The sequence below is a fragment of the Cottoperca gobio genome, chromosome 23 (genome assembly GCF_900634415.1).
Source record: "Cottoperca gobio chromosome 23, fCotGob3.1, whole genome shotgun sequence".
In the NCBI taxonomy this organism is placed as follows: domain Eukaryota; kingdom Metazoa; phylum Chordata; class Actinopteri; order Perciformes; family Bovichtidae; genus Cottoperca; species Cottoperca gobio.
In genome coordinates, this window is record NC_041377.1 from 9,423,952 (window position 1) to 9,447,173 (window position 23,222).

At 45.2% G+C, this 23,222-nt stretch overlaps 1 protein-coding gene across 1 annotated transcript; it reads right to left on the reverse strand.

Annotated features, from left to right (window-relative positions):
• Positions 1–15,696: 15,696 nt before the first annotated feature.
• LOC115028640 (cAMP-regulated D2 protein) lies at positions 15,697–23,115 on the reverse strand. The gene is made up of 8 exons (XM_029462529.1): positions 22,663–23,115; positions 21,735–21,936; positions 21,083–21,216; positions 20,658–20,785; positions 20,411–20,529; positions 19,781–19,921; positions 19,460–19,632; positions 15,697–16,300 (listed from the first exon to the last, which is right to left on the reverse strand). The coding sequence occupies exons 1-8, from the start codon at positions 23,113–23,115 to the stop codon at positions 15,848–15,850; spliced, it is 1,803 nt and encodes a 600-aa protein (XP_029318389.1). The 3' UTR covers positions 15,697–15,847.
• Positions 23,116–23,222: the final 107 nt, after the last annotated feature.

The following is a 23,222-nucleotide window of genomic DNA, read 5'->3' on the forward strand; positions in this document are numbered from 1 at the left end:
TACAGCACGTAAATGAAGTGAACATACAGCACGTAAATGAAGTGAACAAACAGCACGTAAATGAAGTGAACATACAGCACGTAAATGAAGTGAACATACAGCACGTAAATGAAGTGAACAAACAGCACGTACATGAAGTGAACATACAGCACGTAAATGAAGTGAACATACAGCACGTAAATGAAGTGAACATACAGCACGTAAATGAAGTGAACATACAGCACGTAAATGAAGTGAACAATCAGCACGTAAATGAAGTGAACATACTTTTTGTGTGAATATTTTTCTTGATCTCACCAAATAGTTTCCTGTGAAGACAGAAGTTTAAGACTGTGCATGAACGTATCGGACATGGACACGTGTTGCTGGACAACAACCCTCGTGTCTCACTCCTTCACCAGCTGCGATGGCTGCTCCATGCGTGAGCGCTAATGTTTAGTCTGGCATGTAAAGATCAGTGATCTGGATCTGAAGAGAGGATATTCCATCATCAATGCAAAGATCAATATCCTATTTGGTTGCTGCGCTCAGAGGATGCTGCTTAGCTGAATAAGCAAACGTTCCTAATGTTGCATTTTTAATGACGTTTTCTTCTTGAAGAGAGTAATTACGATTGGTTTCTAGGTCAAAGTGAACACACAGTTTATCTCCTCTCTCTCTGAGGAAACACTTGCAATGGACAAAATCATTCTGCGTTGTAAACATCCATGTGTGTCCACCATATTTACACAGATGACGCCGCTGGCAATTAATGGAGTCTCTGGCCGTGGAATGGAGGTGAAAATATCGCAGAGAAAAGTAAATAGCCCCTTGAAACTCCTCATGCGGTACACTCTCAGGTGAAGGCCAGCGTCGAGGTGACACATTGCTATGCAAACGCCACCCCTTGGTTTTTAATTAAGTGAAACTGCATTGGAACGCGTTGTGCATTCAAACCCAGGAAGTACTGCATCTCCTCGCCTTCTATCATCGGTGCAAGAATGATGCAATTCGTGCAATTTTATGATCCACTGAACGCAATTACTGGACCTGTCAGTTCTTTTGTCTGTGATGTATACACAGTGCAGACTCAGCCCCTAATGGACTGTTTATATACTCTGTCTCTCTGCCACACACTCAGGCATATGGTGATGTATACACTGCAGGTGATTAGGAGGTAAATACTTGCAATGTATGAAAGTATATATTCCATCTACCGTGCAGGCATTGCTTAAGTGTGACTGCACAGCTTCTATCCTTGTTAGTGGAGCTGCATCAGTGGAAGTGTTGCTCGGTATACAGCTGAAAATCACCTTTTCTTGGACTTGAGACTTCAAATTCAGGGTCAGTCTAAGAAAAGATGCTCTTGAGTTGCATTATGGGAAGTGTAGGATCAAGGGTTTTGGAACTTGTCAGGAAAAGTGCGGATCTCTCGACCTCTGCTGCTCAGACGTCTTCTGTGAGTCCCTCAACTTTACGGAAGATCAATACTAAATCATTGAAATATCTCTTTAAGGGCTACGGAACACGTGACACTCGTATAGAACATCAGTCTGAGGACTATATTTAAAAGATGCTTCAATAATGATTGCATTTGCTCCTCACCTTAAAAAAAGTCTTGAAGGGGACATGCTGGAGAAAAGAAGATATTCCACCTCACAGTGTTTAGAGTATAAATTCAACACTAGGTGTTGCTTGATGATTCCCTGCACATCGTCTGTGGGTGAAGCCTTCTGTACTTTGAGTATTCACCAATTTGTTGACTTATTCAACTGTTTGCTGACGCTCTCCCCTGACAGATGCAGTGTACGGGGGGCAGCTGCGAGGAGGCACGGCCGGCCTGTCAAGCTGTCGGTGTGGTGCACACGGTGTGAGGGAAAGTAGTTTTAACGCTAAGAAAAGTGTGAAGATTAAACTGTCTGTGTGTGAGCTGCACATGTTAGCATTTAGGCTAACTCCCACAACCCCAGCCTAACTGAATATCCAGAGTAGCATGAAGTTTGCCAGACGCATTGTCCTGTGAAAAATACAGAAGATAAAAATAAATCATTATTCAAATCAAGCTTTAAACGATCATTTATTAAGAACATCAGAGAGTCTTTTATCAAGCTTTGTCTTTTCTGTCACTCTTCCAACAGCATGTCCCTCTCCTCCATGACAGGCCTCCATCAAACCTCCATCAAATCTCCATCAAACCTCCACCACACCTCCACCCGTCTCATTAAAGTCAGCCAGCGTCGGACACACAGTAACGGCTCCTCTGAGCCTCAACGTACCAAAACCTGCTAAACGGTTCTTAGACGTTGCTATAGAAACTGTTTGATAGGCGGGAGCGTTGGAGACTCCACTTCTAACACAAACACACACACACACACACACACATACACACATACACACACACACACACACACACACACACACACACACACACACACACACACACACACACACACACACACACCACTCAATCCCAGAGGGGAGCTACGGGATCAAATGTGGGAGCAAACTCTCAAAGCTTGTAACCGCGGTGTAATCCTACTGCACGCTCCACCCAGACGCCAACGCCTTGTACACCTGACATTTACATTAGACTGATCAGATCTGGTGTCACTGGATTATATTTAAATCTGTCGTTATTTTGTCAGAACTCTTTAACGCGTATCTCTTCACAACCATGAGTCTTTGATTTGCTTCACTGTGTTTATAAATTGTTCTTGAAGCAACACAATCAGCCCTGATTAGTATTTGTAACATTTCAACAGCGTATCAGTTGATATTCACTGTGTCTGTAGATGTTTGACAGATTATCTGTAGAGTTTATGTGACAACTCATTCACATATTCTCACAATCATTGAACTACTCGTTCAACCGTTCAACTAATAAGCTGTTGAAATGTGAAAAATACTAATAAAGTGTTTTACCTGTTTTACCTGATTCAAAATGTCTTCTTTGACTTCTGTTTGATACTCAGAGGAATCCTAAAAATAGACCACAGGGTTGTATTGTTGTGCAGGTTGCACTCTTAATGGTTTCCCTCCAGTATAATGTCTCAGGTCGCAGCTACATGTGGGCTGAAGGTATTGAGTGGCTGTAGATCCTGATCCTCTGTGTGTCATGAGTTAACTGTGTGGAAAGATCACACAGCTGGTGGGAGAAGGTCAAGATGTTCTAACGACATGTTTCCACTCAGCAGCAGTGAGAATCACTCCACTTATGGCCTTTAGCTGTTGGGATGAGAACGGGGGTGGTTCAGGTACTCGGGTACAGTTTACAGACGTGAAATGATATCAAATCTATGGAAACATGAGTGAATCAGTGGGAGAAAAGAAAGGGACGCTTTCTGAAGAGCTTTAAATGAAGCGGCGATCAGGTAGCAGGGATGTCAGCGAGATGAGAAGACGTGCAGCTGTCAGTTCCAGTCTCCCCCGGGGGGGCAGGAGACATAGGCGGGAGACCCGGGACATAGAGAGGAGAGACTATTGTTAACATGAAAGGCCTTTTTCCTTTATTGAACTTCACATTAGGCTCTTTTACAGCAATTAAGTGCTCTTCCCTTAATATGTTGAAATTAATGAGGTAATGATTTAATGATAAACTGCAACATGTAACTGCTTTAAGGGATAGAAATGTTCTAAAGTTCAGATAAGTGTAAAAAAACTAATTACAGATTAATTACAAACCTGCAAGTGTAAAACTGCTTGCGTGTGTGTGTGTGTGTGTGTGTGTGTGTGTGTGTGTGTGTGTGTGTGTGTGTGTGTGTGTGTGTGTGTGTGTGTGTGTGTCAGTGCAGCAGTATAAAGTGTGCATGAGGTCTGCTGGTTGAGGCCATGGCACCCACCCTGAGGACACACACACACACACACACACACACACGGTCTGCATGATGCCCATCAGGGCACCACAACAAACAGCGTGAGACTCTGGAGCGCTGACTCACGCGGGTTGTGGCGCCGCTGACGCAGGAGAGTGTAATGTGTTTTGATAGACGCTCAGGGCTAAACAGGAAAGAAAGGCAAGTAGTGGTCGGGAAACAGTGCAGCACGCTGAGTTTGTTGGCTGGTTTTAGGAGGAGAGTTGTCTGTGTGACTCTCTGTCAACTGTGTGGACTTACACGCAGTCCGGTTTCAGCTGGAGGGTTCATGAGTAAGATAATCAGTGACCCAGACAATATCTCTGCAGGACAGTGACAGGGCTGATCAATGAACTCAAATCATATCTTATGTCATGATATCTGTCAATCCGTGTTCTGCAGTTGGATTTCAAGATGTCTGAGCTTCTCAGCAGTATTACAGGAAACACTTGAGTGATAAAAGAGCAGGAGGGAGCGATGCAAACTGTCTCGTGTTATTAGATATCAATTAAAAAACCGGGTCAAATTCCTTGTTTGAGTTCACATACTTGGCCAGTGACGTTGATTCTGATCCTGAATCATCAGCTTATATATATATATATATATCTATATATACACATATATATACGCACACATATATATATATATATATACATATGTACATATACATATGTATATGTATATATATGTGTATATGTGTATATGTGTATATGTGTATATATATATAAAATAAATCCTCCGACTTCATTGGCTGAATAAACCAATTAAAATCATAAAATGGTGGACAAAATGATAGAAACAGTTTTCCCCCAATGTCTTTTCAGAGTGCTTCACACATCAGTCTCCCTCTCGCGAGCCTCGAGATAGAGAGAGAGAGGAGGAGAGGACGCTCTCTAGAGCAAAGGAAAAAGGGCTACCCTTTCTCTGTCTCCCTCTCTCTCTCTCTCTCTCTCTCTCTCTCTCTCTCTCTCTCTCTCCCCCTCTCTCTCTCTCTCTGTCTCTCTGTCTCTCTCTCCCCCCCCTCCCTCCCTCTCTCTCTCCCTCTCTCTTTTTGTCTCTGTCTCTCTTTCTCTCTCTCTCTCTGTCTCTCTTTCTGTGTCTCCCCCTCTCACTCTGCACACCCTTCTCCTCCTGGGAGTGATGACAGAATCTCCTCTCCTCCCCGCTGCGTCCCTCCTGCTGTGATGCAAGTATTATACAACCTTCCCCAAGGTCGTGGCTGTTGCAGAGAAACATGACATTCTTGATGTTCCTACAGGAGGGTGTGTGTGTGTGTGTGGGGGGGGACGACGACATTCATTATGCTAGAACAAAGTTTAGAGGCAAACACTTGCACACTCAGTTCTACTTTTGCCCGCTTCACCTCGATTGACAACGTCTGTGTATCTGGCGCTCTGCTTGTGTGCACACATCAATCACTTCATTATGTGCTGCAGCAGCACTGAGTGGGTGGGGGGGGGCTGTCAGTCATTTCCAGCTTCAAAACAAATCCTACAGCTAAGATGACGAGCTGTTTATTGTGGAAAAAGGTATTGTTTAATTATACATCATCTCAATATGCTTTGAGCCACCGGAAGCTACTATTGAGCATTCAAAGCCAACCAGAGACATTTAGGAATGAAAATTATTCCTCAGGCTTCTCTCGTTGTGTCTTGGTGAGGCTATAAAATAACTTCATAATACATGGCAGTTATTTCCTTCACTCAAACAGCAACTCTCTCCTCCACCTCACTGGACCACAGACTGTCGACGGGAGGAACCACAGGGTCATCACGAGGCTTTATGAATCTGTGGAAGTGAAGTGTGCAGAGGCGGTGGTGCAGGCTGCAGTCAGGTGGAGGCCTCATCTTCAAGTGTGGCCATGTATTATGAACCTCTGCTCTGGGAGGAAGCTTTAGGATGGCCAGCAGGGTGATAAGCTGCTCGTTGACGACCTCAAGGAGCCAGCTGCAGCTGTCAGGACCTTGCATTAAAATTATGTGCAGCTCCAAGTGCTTACTGACACGATTATTCCACATAAAGAGGAAATGGCCTCATAAACTAACTTTATTTCAGGGCCCATAAACCCCCTGGCCGGGGGGACTGTGTCTGATGAGCAGTTAACTTAAGGAGCAGCCAGATGCACCTTGAACTGTCTTGGTCATCCGTAGAGCAGGCCGGGGACATGGATGGAGCGATAACTTTATACCTGTCGCTGCATTGATCCCCGTGTCCGTCACCTGGAGGTGTTGCTCCCTGTGCTGTAGTCTAATTGGCTGCTAATGGCGGTTGTTGAAACAGTGCTAACCTCCCGGCCAGGTGGAAGGTTTGGACCCTGAACTCCTTGTCCTCTCACTTTGTCTTGTTCTCAGACAGTTTTACTGTATTTACAGTCAACATTTTCCATTGTTTCAAAAGGCAATCATGTTTACTCACAAAGCTCATGTTTATGAGCATGAATAAGTGCTTCATAAATGCTCACCGGTCAATAAACGTTTAGGTGGTCTTTTCCATCCCACTTGTATTCATACTTGTAACGTAACCCCGCTTATCCGGGGTCGGGTCGCGGGGGCAGCAGCTCCAGTAAGAAACCCCAAACTTGTCTTCTCCGGGCCACATCCACCAGCTCCGACTGGGGGATCCCGTGGCGTTCCCAGGCCAGTGAGGAGATATAATCTCTCCACCGAGTCCTGGGTCTTCCCCGGGGTCTCTTCCCAGCTGGAGGTGCCTGGTGGCATCCTTACTAGATGCCCAAACCACCTCAACTGGCTCCTTTCAACGCAACGGCTCTACTCCAAGTCTCTCCCGGAGGGCTGAGCTTCTCGCCCTATCTCTAAGGGAGACGCCAGCCACCCGCCTGAGAAAACCCATTTTGGCCGCTTGAACCCGCAATCTCGTTCTATCGGTCATAGGTGAGGGTAGGAACGAAGATCGACCGGTAGATCGAGAGCTTTGCCTTCTGGCTCAGCTCTCTTTTCGTCACAACGGTGCGGTAAAGCGAATGTAATACCGTCCCCTCACTCTGTGGTGGTGCTTTATGGTAAGCAGCTCCAGCTCGACTCAGTTAATGTTGTTATATTCTTGATCACATCGGCTAATTACCTGTCATCTATCTAAACCTATACTTGTACTTCCTAAGCACTTACAACTCTCTCCTTATCCTTCTTCTCTTAGCGACTCTCGCTAAATCCTCGGCAGCTAGCGATGGCATCTCCCTCTTCTGCTCTCTCCTGCTCGGTGTGTTTCATGTTCAGCTATTTCTCTGCCTCCTTTAAGTGATAATGGTACGTGTATTAAATGTAGCATGTATGTGCAAATGTAGTTTATACGCAGCGTTGGAGGCGAGTTTTAGAGGGATAGATGAGCGGCTCCGCACCATGGTTAGTCAGCGGTTAGCAAATGTAGCTGTTAGCAAGCCCCCTGTAGCCGGTGCGGGCCGACCAGTGATATCTCCTGTTAGCCGTCCCCCGGCGGGGCCCGAGCAGCCGGGAGACTGGGTGACTGTCCGAAAGAAGTGTTATCAGGAGCCCACGGTTCACCACCAACCGCTTGCTGTTTCTAACAGGTTCTCCCCACTCAGTGACACACCAGCTGAGAAGCCAACTCAACTTATCCTGTACACACGACATCTATTGCACGTCTGTCCGTCCTGGGAGAGGGATCCCTCCTCAGTTGCTCTCCCTGAGGTTTCTTCCATTTTTTCCCCTTTAATTTTGAGGTTTCTTTTAGGAAGTTTTTCCTTGTGTGATGCGAGGGTCTAAGGACAGAGGGTGTCGTAACCTGTACAGTCTGTAAAGCACACTGAGACAAATGTATAATTTGTGATATTGGGCTATACAAATAAATTTGATTTGATTTGAATTTGAACTCTGGTTATCGGTAGCTCAATTTTGAGATACGTTCATTTTGAGACACCAGAGATGACAGTCACGTGCATTCCGGGGGCCAGAGCTGGCGACATAGAAGCAGATTTGAAACTGCTGGCTAAACGTAAATACAGTAAGATTGTTATTCACGTTGGCGGTAATGACACGCGATTGCGTCAATCAGAGTGTACTAAAGTCAATGTGAAGTTGGTGTGTACGTTTGCAAAAACAATGTCGGACTCCTTAGTTTTCTCTGGTCCAAAATCTTTTGAATGATGACATGTTTAGCCGCATGTCATCGGTCGCTGGCTCTCATGGTGGTGTCCAGATAATGATGTGGGCTTCGTAGACAATTGACGGACTTTCTGGGGAAGACCTGGTCTGATTACGAGTGACGGCATCCATCCTACTTTGGATGGAGCAGATCTCATATCCAATAATATTACAAAGTTTATTAGTGGACCTAATCCATGACAACCCGGAGTTGAGACCAGGAGACAGAGTTGCAGTCTTACACACCTCTCTGTGCTTCTTTCCGGGCAGTCACCCACTCAAATCTCCATAGTGACTGTGTCTGCCCCACGACCACTGAAATTAATAAAATGTATGGTTAACAGAAGAGGAGTTATTCATGAAAACCTAATAAAAATAAACACCACCAGAGCCGCGGGTTGGCCACCCCTGAACTAGAGCATTGTGCTCCCAGACTGCAGGGTTACTTGTAGTTCCTAGAGTCTCTAAAAGTACAATGGGAGCTAGAGCCTTCAGCTATCAAGCTCCTCTCCAGTGGAACCAACTCACAGTTTGTGTTCGGGAGGCAGACACACTCTCCACATTTAAGAGTAGGCTAAAGACTTTCCTTTTTGATAAAGGCTTATAGTTAGGGCTGGCTCAGGTTTGCCTTGGATCAGCCCCTAGTTATGCTGCTATAGGCTTAGACTGCCGGGGGACACCTCCCAGCTCTCCTCCTTCTCTTCCTCTCTCATACCCTCCCTCTCCTCTCCCCTCCCTCTCTATCTGTATGCATTTATGTAAATGTATGTTACTAACACAGCATCCCGAGTTTCTGTGTCTCTCATGTGGCAGGTTGCCACTGATAAAGTTTACGTCAGGATCAGGAATCGTGGCTGCGCCTGCTGCCCTTGTCGTGTTGGACACCGGGAAGCTTTTTTGACATTTTTCTGGATTCATCCATACTTTCTCTTTTTTTCAACACAACATAATTTCTGTCAAATGTTGTATTTGTACTATGTTTATCCTGTACACACGACATTGCACGTCTGTCCGTCCTGGGAGAGGGATCCCTCCTCAGTTGCTCTCCCTGAGGTTTCTTCCATTGTTTCTCCCTTTAATTATGGGGTTTCTTTTAGGAAGTTTTTCCTTGTGCGATGCGAGGGTGTCGTATCCTGTACAGTCTGTAAAGCACACTGAGACAAATGTATAATTTGTGATATTGCGCTATATAAATAAATTTGATTTGATTTGAGTAGCACCTTGGAGTAGACTTTACCAGGGAGGCTGAGAAGTGTGATACCCCTGTAGTTGGCACACACTCTCTGGTCCCCCTTTTTGAATAGGGGAACCACCACCCCGGTCTGCCACCCCCTAGGCACTGTTCCAGACTTCCACGCAATTTTGACGAGACGTGCCAAGACAGGCCCTCAACACGCGGCTTTGCCACTGTGGGTTTTTTGACTACCTCAGTGATCTCCAACAGGGAAATTGACGATGGTCCCCCATCAGCTTCCAGCTCTGCCTCTACCATAGAGGGCGTGTTAGTCGGATTCAGGAGTTCCTCAAAGTGCTCCTTCCACTGCCCGATAACCTTCTCAGTCGAAGTCAGCAGGGTCCCCCCCTTGCTGTACACAGCTTGGATGGTTCCCCGCTTCCCCCTCCTGAGGTGTCGGACGGTTTCCAGAAGCACCTTGGTGCCGACCGAAAGTCCTTCTCCATAGCTTCTCCGAACTTCTCCCACACCCGCTGCTTTGCCTCTGCCACGGCAACACTGTGCTTTTCATGCATCCAGGACTCCTGGGTGATGACCTTTGACCCCACAGTGTCAGACAGCTGATGTTCATTCAGACTCTTCTTCAGAGTCCCTGCTGTTTCCTCACTGCAGTGTTCCTCAGAGCTGTAGCAGGTATCATCTTTGTTTCTCTCCTTTCTTCACATCTTTGTACTGTCACAAAATTATTGTTCCATTATGAGGATATTTAAACTTCAAGAGTGTTATGTTTGGATGCTGTTTATTAACAGCTGTCTCCGCCTCTTACGCTCAGAGATGATCTTAGTCCCTTGTTTTCCCAGACTCTTCAGGAGCTCTGGTGCCACCATCAGCACTTTGTTGATGCTGTATAGTAAACAAGTCTAATTCTTACAGTAAACTGTAGCAGACTGGAGCATGTATGTCCTGCTATCTCCTCGCACCACCATCACATTCTTCCCTACATGAGCCTCTGCATGAATTACTGCACCTTTTGTGATTTATGAGCAAACCTTCTGAATTTACGCTGATAGCTCTTGGGACCAATTCAGTTCCTTTTTTGTTGTGAGGGAAATAAAAGCCCAGGCTGCTGCTTTCCTGTTACATGATGAATCCCCAGAGAATGAGAGCGAGGCGAGGGAGTCAGCAGAAACAGAGACCTTCTCAAAGCAGCAATTTATATGCACATGGTTTCTGTATCAGAGAGCAATAAAAAAGCTGATTAAGTGACTTTTTACTTTTAATTACCACTTGAATGGGTTCACGTGCCCAAAGGAGCTGCTGTGAATGTGCCACTGTTTTTCACAGCATATAGAGGAGCATGACTTTGATCATATGGATCTATATACAGGATCTAAGAGGATCTGAGAGGGTCTGAGAGGGTCCAAGAGGGTCTGAGAGGGTCCGAGAGGGTCTGAGTGTGTCTGAGAGGGTCCGAGTAGGTCTGAGAGGGTCCGAGAGGGTCTGAGTGGGTCTGAGAGGTTCTCAAAGGGTCTAAGAGAGTCTGGGAGGGTCCGAGAGGGTCGAGACGGTCTGAGAGGGTCGAGAGGGTCCGAGAGGTTCTCAAAGGGTGTAAGAGAGTCTGCGAGGGTCCGAGAGGAGGGTCTGTGAGGGTCGAGACGGTCTGAGAGGAGGGTCTGGGACAGACTGAGAGGGTCTGAGAGGGTCCGAGAGGGTCTGAGAGGAGGGTCTGAGAGGAGGGTCCGAGAGGGTCCGAGAGGGTCTGAGAGGAGGGTCTGAGAGGAGGTTCTGAGAGGAGGGTCTGAGAGGAGGGTCTGAGAGGAGGGTCCAAGAGGAGGGTCTGAGAGGAGGGTCCGAGAGGGTTGAGGGGGTCTGACACGGTCTGAGATGGTCTGAAAGGGTCTGAGAAGGTCGAGAGGAGGGTCTGAGAGGTTCTGTGAAGATCTGAGAGGGTCTGAGAGGGTCTGTGAGGGTCTGAGAGGTTCTGAGAGGGTCTGAGAAGAGGGTCTGAGAGGTTCTGTGAGGGTCTGAGAGGGTCTGAGAGGAGGGTCTGAGAGGAGGGTCTGAGAGGTTCTGAGAGGGTCTGAGAAGAGGGTCTGAGAGGTTCTGTGAGGGTCTGAGAGGGTCTGAGAGGAGGGTCTGAGAGGAGGGTCTGAGAGGGTCGAGACACTCGAGAGGGTCCAAGAGGGTCCGAGAGGGTCTGAGAGGGACTGATTAGCAGCTTCACACTGATTCTGCAGGTGATTTTCTGCAGGTGATTTTCTGCTCCTGGATTACCCCTTGATACTTTGTATGATCAACTGTCTATGCGTGTACCATAGCAACTGCAAAGTTTTCGGTAAAGACCATTTCCATTCTACATTTATCTGCCTCTGTGTCGTGCAATTGAGTCCCACCTCCCTTCTGTCTTGATCATACAGTTACATATTGCTCACATAAAGCATCTAGTTGTCCAGGAAGGACTTTAAGTAAGACATGCACATAGTAAGATTGAGTTTCTGTTTTGCACATTTGCTATCGTGTCTGTGGAATTTTGACAAGACAATAAGATTGATGACATACATTTCACACAGTCACACCTGTGAACCGGATTCTCTCCTCCAAATCCAAAATGTTGTTTTCCAACGACTGGATCTTTGCTTCGGCTTTGCTGACTATGAACCGTGTGTTGTATTGTACCTTTTATCATTATTCAAAATGCTTGTTGCCTTGTGTGAGACGTTTGCTCAGTCTGCAAGATTATACAGCAGAAGATCAGGCCGCTTTGTTCCGAGCATAATAAATGACGTCTTTAAGCAGGAGTTTGTCCTCAATGAAAATGTAATATGAGACAGAATCCCACTTTGGGCACAAAGCAAAACTGTAGCTGAAGACATCATTTGATATTTGTGCTAAAGGCCTTTCTGCTCTGTTTTCAAGCTTGGAAATAAACAAAAGCAAACCTAATCTCATTTCGCTTCTCGTATCTGCCCTAGAGCCTTCCTCGTGTTGAGACGATGCTCAGCATATGTGCTTGTGTTGCTTTTAATTCATGGAGCAAAGCAACGAAGAGAACAGGCAGAAAAAACTAGAAGTGCTTTATTATTAGAGCAAAAAACTGCCTCATTTGAGTTTAAACTCTGTCTGCCGTGTTGTTCCAGTTTCTTTTAGCAAAAACAAATTTGTCGCACATTGCATTCTCTAGTTTTATAGGTTTGTAACAATTCAAAGACAGTGTGGATTCAGACTCGCTGTCAGTCGTTCCACCTACAGCTTCCCCTTCCTTCTTAAACGTGTTGTCAGAAAGAACGCAACATGAGAAAGACGTTATTTCAATGAGAAAGACCAGCACATACAAACCTAGCTGTTTTATGCTAAGCTAAAATAACCGTCTCGCTGCCTTTAGCGACATATTGACCACACAGACGTGAGATCTTCTCTCGGCCTCAACAAACATGTATTCCAGAGAAAGCCAAACTTTTAAGTTGTATGAGGCCCACTTAGATAATAAAGATGTTGGTGAACAGTGTGCTGTCCCCCCGCAGTATTCTGGCCGTCCTGAGCAGCACGCCTGGCACAGAGAGCTATCATCTGCTTTTTAATTGCAGCCGCAGTGGCTATAATCGGTTATATTGGAATGCGGCCATGCAAAGCCAGCAGCCGTGATTTAGAGCCTGAAAGTGACGGCCAGACATCGATTCCGTAACCTTTCCTAAATGATCGAGGCATGGATGTGTGTCTCTCTCCTCTCGCACCCATCAGTTGTCACTATAGTGACACTGGGGGGAGAAAGGGGGACACCATGCTTTGAAACCGGATGACAGCAAAGTAAATGACTGCCGAGATAATGAGGCATACCTGTCAACCCTACTGTTTTTCCCAGGATTATCCCGTATTTTTACTTCCATCCCGTTTTTCTCCCGTTTAAATATTTTCCCGTAATTATCCCGTATTTTTAACCTTTCAAAAAAAAACCCAATAGGTTTATTAAAAAGTGTCACTGTCAATGACTTCAAGAACTGTGTCGGAGGCAGACCAAGTGACCTTAGCTGAGGGAAAGATGTCGATGCTTTGCGTTAAAAATAATGTCGCCTTCAGCTTCTGCGATTTCAGTCGCAGTGTAGCGGACATGTTTCCCGACTCTGCCATCGCAAGGAAGTAGGCTACTCGTCGGGGGAAACAAAATCCACACAACTCATCAATCATCAAATACATTGATGAAAATAACTAATAAATAAAATACATAAATCTTATAAACATGTCTGTACAAGTAATACATACTTTAAATAAACATGTATTTCCTGAATGTATATATGTGTTTACGTTTACATTGGTGGCTGAGAGCTGTTAAAATATGGGCGGAATCCCGCAAAAGATTTCCCTTATTTTGAAATTCCAATGTTGACAGGTATGTAATGAGGTGGCTTCAACACGCCCTGTGTGTCGGCGCTCGACCAATCAATGAGTGTGTGTAAACAGCCTCGTGTGTGTAAGTGGCATATTTCAAACTGAGACCCAAAGAAACGGGACGACTCACAGGGAGAGACGCCTCTTCAGACGGTCTGCATGGAGGCAGGCGAGGCTGGTGGACACCTGGAGGTCAGAGAAACAGGCTGAATGGACACTTTCCAGTTAAGCTTCAAGATCAACTGGATAATATAAAACATTCACCTTACAGCTGCTGTGGTAATGTGTGTAAGATACGGCTAGAGTGTTAGGAAAGACGTAAAACAAATATTATCAACGTCTTGTAACGCCACTTACATAGAGGACAGTGAGTCTCTGCAGTGTCCAGTCCAGTAGAGCCGGTGGTCTTCAGCAGCACGCTGCCTCGCTGTGTTCAGGGATCCGCGGGCGATCGGAGCCGAGGAAAGAGTTGAGGTTGAGGCTCAAAAACGGTTTATCAGGTTACAGGAAGTGATAGAGGGTTTTGACACTCACGGAGACTCTACTGGGGCTTGCTCGATTCAACAACTATATTGCCGAAGTGATTGGTTTTAACTAGCTCTCAGCAGTTTGGTGGAATCAGCTGTTTTCTGTGTAGCTGATGACTGTAAATGTAGATTGTAAGTAGTAGAGATGCAATGCTGACACATATTTATCTGGAGTATGTGACCAGGTAGTACTCATTCCACCTTTAAAGTAATCATCAATGTCATGAAACTTACTGGCTGCATTGCTTCCAGATGATGTAACACAACTGTTTATCAAAGCTTTTATATTTGTTCATAAAACCTTCCCTTTTCTATTTCTTTGTAATAAAATAAAACAAACTGGGCATGAAAAGCATGGACCGTACCAAAACTCAGATGCAACCATCGCTCAGAGGAATGTTTGTTTCTCCTTCTCATGATGAGGAACACGTGTCATGGCTGCGCTTCTGCAGTGGAAGGTCTTGCTCTCCTTTATCTTTGGGCTACACTCCTGGAAACACTTGTTAGGCTGGAGTGCTCCCGCAGCGCCGGCTATAACAAACAAATATTCATTTTCCTCCTCCTTACAAAATACAACTATTACCAGCGTTAATTAAGCCATGGAGATAATTCAGAGGCTTAATTTACTGCAATAATTATAACGGCTACACACATGGGAAGAATACATGTGAAAGACACTCAAAGCCCTGAACTTGTTCAGGGTTGGGGGGGATATTCAGTGTTGCATCATATTTAGTTTTTCTTTATTTTCTGGCTGGAAGGTAACAGGATGAATAGGTCTTTGTAGACTGTAGTGTTCTGCTCTTCTAATTAATGAAGTGGTCACTTCCCGGAGAGAAATGTAGAAGATGTAGAGAAGAGAACATTTCACTAAATTATGTTGTGCTTGTATCATTGCTGCAACCAAGCAAGCTGTAAAGACAACACAGATGTTAAACCCGTACAAAGCTGACAGGAGTAAAGCATGGAGCAACATAAGCGTTCATACGGATGTGTTTCTGAGCCAGCTGCTGAATGCAAGTCATATATTCACTTTGCTCAGCTCCGTTTTGGGCTCCACCAGCGTGTGCACGATGTGCCTGCTGCTGATGGAAATGATGCACAAGAGAGAACAGATGAGTTTTAGGCTACGAAACATTAAATTACGACTTAATTGACATAATATTACGAGAGAACAGATATGTGGGATAATGTTCTGAATGTGCAGAAGGTTTTGAAAAAGAGCAGACATCTTGCTGAAACACATTTGAGCTATTAAAGTGCAGAGGTTTGTAAATGAATTAAAATGCATACATTTATGGTTGAAGTGAATCGGAAGACACGAGGAGGAAGGTGTTGACTCAACATTGAGGAAAAGTGGATCTATTGAAGAATAAATAATTGAAACAATACACAATGAGCCTTACAGCTTTATATTCCAGTATGTTTTAGAATGGCGCATGCATTTTGTGTTTTCCTTGACATGAATAAAAACATTTCCACCATCAATCAGAAACATTCACCTGAATGCACAAAATAAGGTGAAGAAGCTGAATAGAGCACACTTCTTCATGTTGAAGGAACATGGAGGCTTTGTTCAGAGATGCAGCTCCTGCTGGGGACCAACAGATGATGACAGACATCCAGCAGTTTAGAAAAACGATGCACTGCTGGCTTTGTTGCTAAATAACTTTATTTCTAAAAGCTGACGATTCCTAAAAGGTCTTATTTTATACTGATGAATGTACATCTTTGGGATTAACTTACATTGTGAGTAGCAAAGAGAACAGCATTGATGCTACTTTAATGCAAAGTGACCCGACCTGCCCGTCCCCTCTAATAGATGCCCAGATGGTCCCAGAAGTCACAGATGTGGTTCCTGGTCCCCACTTGTGCATGTGAACGCACGGTCAGGTTCATGACCAGCCAGCTGCTGGTGTCAGAGTAGCGTGGCCAAACGGGCAGGCGCTGCTCCCGGCAGAAAGCCGTCTGTTGGGCCCGCGAGGAAGGGTCACCGGTGTGGGCGAAGGCCCCCCAGTAGCACAGCATCCGATTGGACAGCAACTTCTCCGGTACCGACAGGGTGAAGTTAGTCACCGAGGCCGAGCCAAAGAGAAAGGGCAGCTCGGCGCCGTGGCAGACGTGCTGGTAGCAGAAGGTCAGACCTGACCACACGCGATGGTCTGACGCCACGTGGTCGAACACGTACATCCACACCTCGCTGCCCGCGGCTGTGCCGGCACGCGCCGACCTCCTGGATGGACACAGGAAGACGTAGTCGGTGACGATCTGAGGAGAAGGAAGAAGACGGACGGCGGGTTTATTTTAACTGAATTAAATGTTCTCAGCGGCTCTGCGTCATGGCAGCCAGTAAAACATCAACGATTGGACCGCCATCACATTTTGTACCCGAACGATGAATCCGAATGATTCTAGGATGCTTTGACTTTTCATCTCATATTAGGGTTTTATTTTCTTCTGAAATATGTCGACAGACATGAGATTTTGCATTCATGTTCCTCAGGTGTTGAATGCTAATAACTTTGTTGATCCTCTGACTTCAGCTTCACCTTGAGACAGATATTGAATGATGGGATCACCATGTAATGTGGTTCATTACTTGTAATCTCTGCTGATGCTCTATTCAACCCTCACAACACAGAGCTGCTGTTTTCAGATGGGAGGCTAATGTAGGCATCATATTTATTTTGTGGATGAGACGCATCTCTCACAGAAATCCAAAAGCAATAATGGATTCACATCAGATGTTCTTTTCCTTTCGCTGTTCCTCTCACAAACACATCATCACGTACACTTTCCCTTTCCCGATCTCAGAAGAGAAACACACATTGTACTGTTTTTGTGTCACTCTCATTTTGTAATTTGTTATCTTTTATTCCTTTATCCTTCTATAAATGTATTTTCTTTCATTCGTCACATATTCCCACTTTCATTTGCTGATATTCCTGACTGTATGTGCGGAGCCATGGCTGTTATAATATTGCATGTGCTGGTTATTTATTTAACCTGTATTAGGATATCTCATTGAGAAGTCTCATTCTCCAGAGAGACCTGGTCAAGACAAAGTTACAGACACTCTGACGTATAGAACAAGTCATAAAGTGAGAAGAACGCAGAGTCACTACACAGCTCTGAAACCTGTAAAATAAAACATAAACGAGCTGCTTTGAAGAAGGTTCAGCGGTGTTGAAGGTTTGTGCTTTACAGCGTGTCTTCTAGTTTCCTGTGTGTTTGTAGAAAAGAAAATGAATTACAATAATTAACATGACATCTACAAAGAAACGTCTGGAAGCAGCAGAAACTATTGTTCAGCTAAAAGAAAGCAAAAACTAAATGAAGGCAGATCGTCTTCTTCTGCCTGTTACCTGGAAACCGGCAGCACACACACACACACACAGCGTGAGCTCTCCTCTGTGACGGACAGGTTAACATTTGCGCTGACCCTCCAGTCCTCTGGAGGAGTGCCCTTTATGAAGACATGCAGGAGGTGTGTGTGTGTGTGTGTGTGTGTGTGTGTGTGTGTGTGTGTGTGTGTGTGTGTGTGTGTGTGTGTCCTTGCTGCACCACGAGCAGTGACTGAATACTAAATGAGTGCAGCAGTGTCAGTGTCACCTCCTGACCCCTGCAGCTCCCCGAGGCCTGACAGAAAGCTGCAGGAGGTTTTCGTCTCCTTCTGTGTTTTATAATTATTACTATCACAATGTGTAGTTATTTCTTGCACTAAGATTAATATTTCAGATCATTATCATGATGTGTATAGTTTACATATTCTTGCTTTTTTAAATGTGTCATATATTATGTCCCCCGGGAACAAATAATGTGTTTAATTGAATTTGATTTGATTATATTTAAATGTAATTATTGTAAATGAGGCAAACATGATGTTCATCACTGTAGTGAAAGTTGTCATCTGATCGAAATGAGGATTCAATGTTTCTGACCACAGGAAGAGTGCAGCTCTCTTTAGCCTCTCTCTCTATCGCTCAAACTCCAGAGGTAAATATGTGACTGCTAAATGCTCCGCTATGTTCACCGGCTGGCTGTGTGTGCTGAGTTAGTGCTGCGCAGGTCATGAACAGAGTGTTTATCAGAGCTTCTGCTAGAAACAGGTTGCTGACAACAGTGAGACAAAACCAAAACTGTAAAGCTGTGGATCGTAAAAACCAAAACTAGAGCTAAAAGTCGCTAAAGCTCTGTGTAGAGCGGAGAGGAACTGCAGAGTTCTCTGTGGGTTTGTCACAACAAGCAACACCTTTCACATTAGTGTACACCCTTTGTTCATGCAAACATATTGTAATATTGTAAAACATATATGAAAATGTTAACCGTGACTTAAGTTGATGTCTCATGAGGTGGAGGGCAGCAGCCACATACATGTGGAGCTTTAAGTCTTCCTATAACTGCCCTGATCTCAAGAACATGTGACATGTTGTAGAAATGAATCACAGCAGATCAAGAGAATAATAGTTTTCAGCACAGAAGATGCTCCGGCCGGGGGGGACATCCATCCATCCATACGTGCCCGCCCACATTGTCCTCCATGCATGTGTGTGTTCAAGTGTTCACTTTTAGTCTGTGGGCGTGAGAAGAATATGGAAACAAAGTAAATGCAGCTTCTTTAGTTGTTTTCAAAACCGACACACATTTGCAATAAATGAGAAGTTACTGTCTGAATGTAATCTTACACATCCTCCGTCAGCTAATGATGACAAGACAAAGCCAACATCAAATGGAAGAATAATAATTATATGTAATTTGCCTCAGTCGGATCAAGAGCAGCGCGCTTTAATGACTTCTCTGTGAACGTGACACAAAGCTTAAATAACAGGAAACATGGCGATGATCATTCTTCAGTCTCAGGAGGGACAACATGCACGTTCCTGTTGTTAACAAATCAATGCAGCTTGATGCTTTTAATAAATAAAGGGGAAAGATCACTTCCTCTTTACAAATGGAACGATGATGATTTTCACAAAGTGGCTACAGTTTTAAAAATATGAAGATTTCCTCTGTTTCTCAACAAGACTCTACATCCAGGCTCTGACATTTGTGCTCACCTGCTGTGTGTGTGTGTGTGTGTGTGTGTGTGTGTGTGTGTGTGTGTGTGTGTGTGTGTGTGTGTGTGTCTCCCTGCTACACCACAAGCAGTGAGTGAATACTAAATAAGTGCAGCAGCGTCACCTCCTGACCCCCTGCAGCTCCCTGAGACTGCAGCTTTGCACTTTGGAGAGCCTGAAGGAAACCTCCAGGATTCCAAACTCTCACTAAACGTAAAGTACAGGTGAGTCATAGCAGTTGGTCTCCACCTCCTGTTGTTTAACTCAACAAATGAGATTATTCTTGGCCCTGAGGAAGCTCCTAGCATCCTAAATTCAGACTATAGATCAGCAACAATGCTGGAAATAAAAAGACTTGCGCTCCTCTTACCTGAGCGAGCATATCCCTGCGGTCAGCGTCCCGGTACAGCGGCAGGTACTTGTGCAGGATTCGCAGAGCGTGTTGTTTAAAGATGGCTGTGACGTACACGGTGCTCTCCACGGCAGAGACTGGCTTGTTGAAGACACCGTACGCAAAGATCACACCCTCCTCTGAGGTCGTTCCTGCAGGACAGAACACAGAACTCATTTACACAAGCGCATGGGGATCATTGTTACACTCCAGTGAACCTGGATCCACGTTTATTTATAGTGTGTGTGTGTGTGTGTGTGTGTGTGTGTGTGTGTGTGTGTGTGTGTGTGTGTGTCTTACCCAGCAGCACTGGCTTCTCCTTCTGCCAGTGGCCCTTCTGGAAGGCGGTGACAGCTTGCTCTTTTATTAACTCCCCATCGATATACGGACCCCACGTCTCAAAAACCTCGAGGAACCTGAAGGGGTTCACGACTTTGGAACCTGAGACCCAAAACACGTCAGTTAGAGTGAAAATACAGCTTCTGTTTCTGTTTGTAATTAATAGAAAAAAGGTCTAAAAGAAGGAACTAGGTGGAGGTAAATATTGCAGTAATAGCCATCAGAGCTGAAACGTCTCATCAGCGATGTGTTTTTGTTCCGGATATTTGGGCCTGAAAGAGTTCAGAGAGGCAGAAACCTGCAGCTGCTGATCACAGTCAGTGTTGTGATCAATAAGCCTGTCAGCCCTGCAGACGTATCACAGTCATTTGGTGCTGTGAGGCAGTAAAGTCCCTCTAATTGCCCCTTCAGAGGCCAACTATTCCTCAGTTTTTATGATTTTGTTTTCCACTATGTCAAGATAAAAATGATGTTTTTCATCATCTTTTGCAGATAAACAGACTATATCCATCCTTCTTATGTAACTGTGTGGGCAGCTCTGTGCGTGGCTCTAAATTTGGCGAGCGTAGGCTGGTGTTTGTGGCGCCCTACTTGTTTTCATCTGGGCGGCCAGGACGGCCCGTGGAGTGAGAGCCAGCAGGCAGACGATGTCGCTCACAGAGCAGTTGGTCTGTTTAGCAAAGTCTTTTCCCAGCTTCAGGGCGTCGTGTCTGGGAAATACAAAGTTATAGTTCAGCTGGAAGTTGTCCGTGGTCGGGAAACACGTCACCGGGATTCTAGGAAATAAAACTTTTTGACCTTATTTTGTAAGTGCAGCCAGACACACATCAGACCTCACCTGGTCTTCAGAGGGATGGAGAAGGGCAGACTCTGCAGCACCGCCTGTTGGAACAGAGTCGTGCTGCTCTGGATCATCAGGTGAAGGCTGACTGACTGAGCACCGGCGCTCTCCCCAAATACAGTCACCTGGGATACAAACACAGAGGATCGGTCAGCAGTTTTGTTGTTTGTGAAAACTGTTTGAACTTCACTACCCAGAAATCCTTTGTGATGTCTGTTAATGGCACACAGAATCTGTCCTCTTATTTCATGTGTAAAGAAAAGCTGAAAGAACTGCAGGAGGAGTTCAGTTCAGCCTGTTACAACCCAAACTGGATCGCCAAATGTGTGTGTGTGTGGTGTGGTGTGGTGTGTGTGTGTGTGTGTGTGTGTGTGTGTGTGTGTGTGTGTGTGTGTGTGTGTGTTGTGTGTGTGTTTGCTTGCCTTGCTGGAGTCACCTCCAAACACTGCAATGTTCCGTTGGACCCAGAGAAGAGCTGCCTGCTGGTCCAATATCCCATAATTCCCTGTAGCGGCGGAGTGAGGGTCTTTGCCCGACACGAGGAACCCAAACGCTCCTTAAATCGTGCAGAAAGTCACATGATCAGCTCGACATAATTGACTCCGGCGAGACATTAATTTCCTCTGAGTTCCACATTACCGTCCACACATCTCCTGTTTTCAGTCTTGCAGGAAAGCAGAGTAATTACAAACATTTAGGATAATGACACACACACATTAGGCAGCCTCATACTGTCTCACACACACACACACACACACACACACACACACACACACACACACACACACACACACACACACACACACACACACACACACATTCTTTGAACTAATGTCTACCACGAGATGCCTGCTCGCTGCTTTTACACAGCCACTCCAGCTAAAGGCCATCTCTACTATCCCTGCACATACAGACAAACATAATAATGATAAACACACAGGTAACAGTATTATTTCATATTAGACATATTTCCATAGATTCATATTAATATTCCATTATAAAGTGAATATGTAACGATGCTTCCACTCTGCTAATACACATGTTATTAAGTAAAACACCACCAAACGTTCATACCCAGTCGGTACTCCAGGCTCACGAGGACAGTGTGGGTGAAGTTACTGATGAAGCGTCCATCGTACAGCGGCTTGGAGGCAGAGCCAGCGATGAAATCCCCCCCGTGGATCCACACCATGACGGGCAGCGGGCTCCCCAGAGGGGATCTGAAGCTCACATCCAGAGGCACGAAGATGTTGAGGTAGAGACAGTCCTCACTGACCTTTCGGGACATTAGAGCAAACATCCATTCAGTGTTTGTACAAAATCAATCTGTTGTTTAGTTCCAGCTGTACCTGGAAATATTTCTTGGTTGTGATGTTAATTTACAAAGTAAGCGTTATTACTTTAAAGGTTCAATGTGTAGTTCTGAGCCGCCTGCAGGGGGCAGTGTTTCACCTCCAAACTGGCTCCATACCATCTCTAATGTTTATATTTTAGTTGTAGTTGTTTGGCATATTTATTCAAATTTATTCTTTATATTGTATGTTACATTTCCTAAAAGTGAAACCAGATACAAACACAGAATTGCACCTTTTAATTGTGTGTACCTGGTGTAATAAACATGTTGGTTTGCAGACATTTTGCAACTGGTTTGTTGGGTTGTTTCTTACCAAGTAGAAGATATTTTAGCTCCAGAAATTCCCAATGTATCCGATTTGAAAAGTATTTTTAGATTTAGATTTAGATTTGGTATTTCCTGCAGTGTCTCTTCAGCTCCATCCTCTATCAACTACCTTTATGCCTCCACAATATCTCTGATAAAGTTTTATATAATCATATATTGAATCTGTTTTCAGAGCACTCGGGCTCCTTTCTGTTGCCTTAACTGTCCCCTTTAATGTTGGTGATCCAGCAGGTGAAACCTATTTTACAAACATGTTACTCCATCCTAAAGTGAAATATTACGACAACATGCGGATAAGAGAGAAGCTGCGTTGTTCCTTACTATCTGAGGACACTCCTCTGTGATGGGTCCAGTGCAGGCCTGCACGCATGATGCCCTCGGGTAGGAGGCGTCATAAACCCCAGACCGAGGAGTCACAGGTCTGGGGGCCTTCCAGCGGTAAGCTCCAACAGGGGGATCTGCATATGGAATCCCATAGAATATATGGGCCTTGTCCACCGTAATCCCCTTCACCTGGCCATTTTTGGTTTCCACCACAGGGCCAGGAGCCCGCTCCGTGGCCTGCCTGACCGGGTGGACCCTGGTTTGCTCCTTCAGGGAGTTTACCTCAAAGTCTTTGTTGATGACGAACGGCTCATTTCTCTCCAGGAGCCCGGGGTAGATGCTTCTCAGGAAGCTCACAAGGTCGATGTCATCATCATTTTTCGTCGCCTCCACAGAGGTCAGCGTTAAACTCAGTGTGCACAGCAGCAGCAGACAGTGGCAGCTCTCCATGTTGCGTTGGGACACTCTTATACTTCCCCAGACCCTGCAGCTATGATCATGATTTCACTTGAATTAAGGTCCAGCAGAGGGAGAAAAGTTTCAGCCCCCACGAGCCT

What these genes read in the sequence shown, in the direction of transcription:
- LOC115028640 (XM_029462529.1), bottom strand. Translation starts at nt 23,115, where the DNA reads ATGGAGAGCTGCCACTGTCTGCTGCTGCTGTGCACACTGAGTTTAACG. An exon ending in GAGCCTGGAGTACCGACTGG is followed by an intron (nt 21,217 to 21,734) that starts GTATGAACGTTT and finishes GCACGATTTAAG; the next exon opens with GAGCGTTTGGGTTCCTCGTG. An exon ending in TTGGAGGTGACTCCAGCAAG is followed by an intron (nt 20,786 to 21,082) that starts GCAAGCAAACAC and finishes TTTGTATCCCAG; the next exon opens with GTGACTGTATTTGGGGAGAG.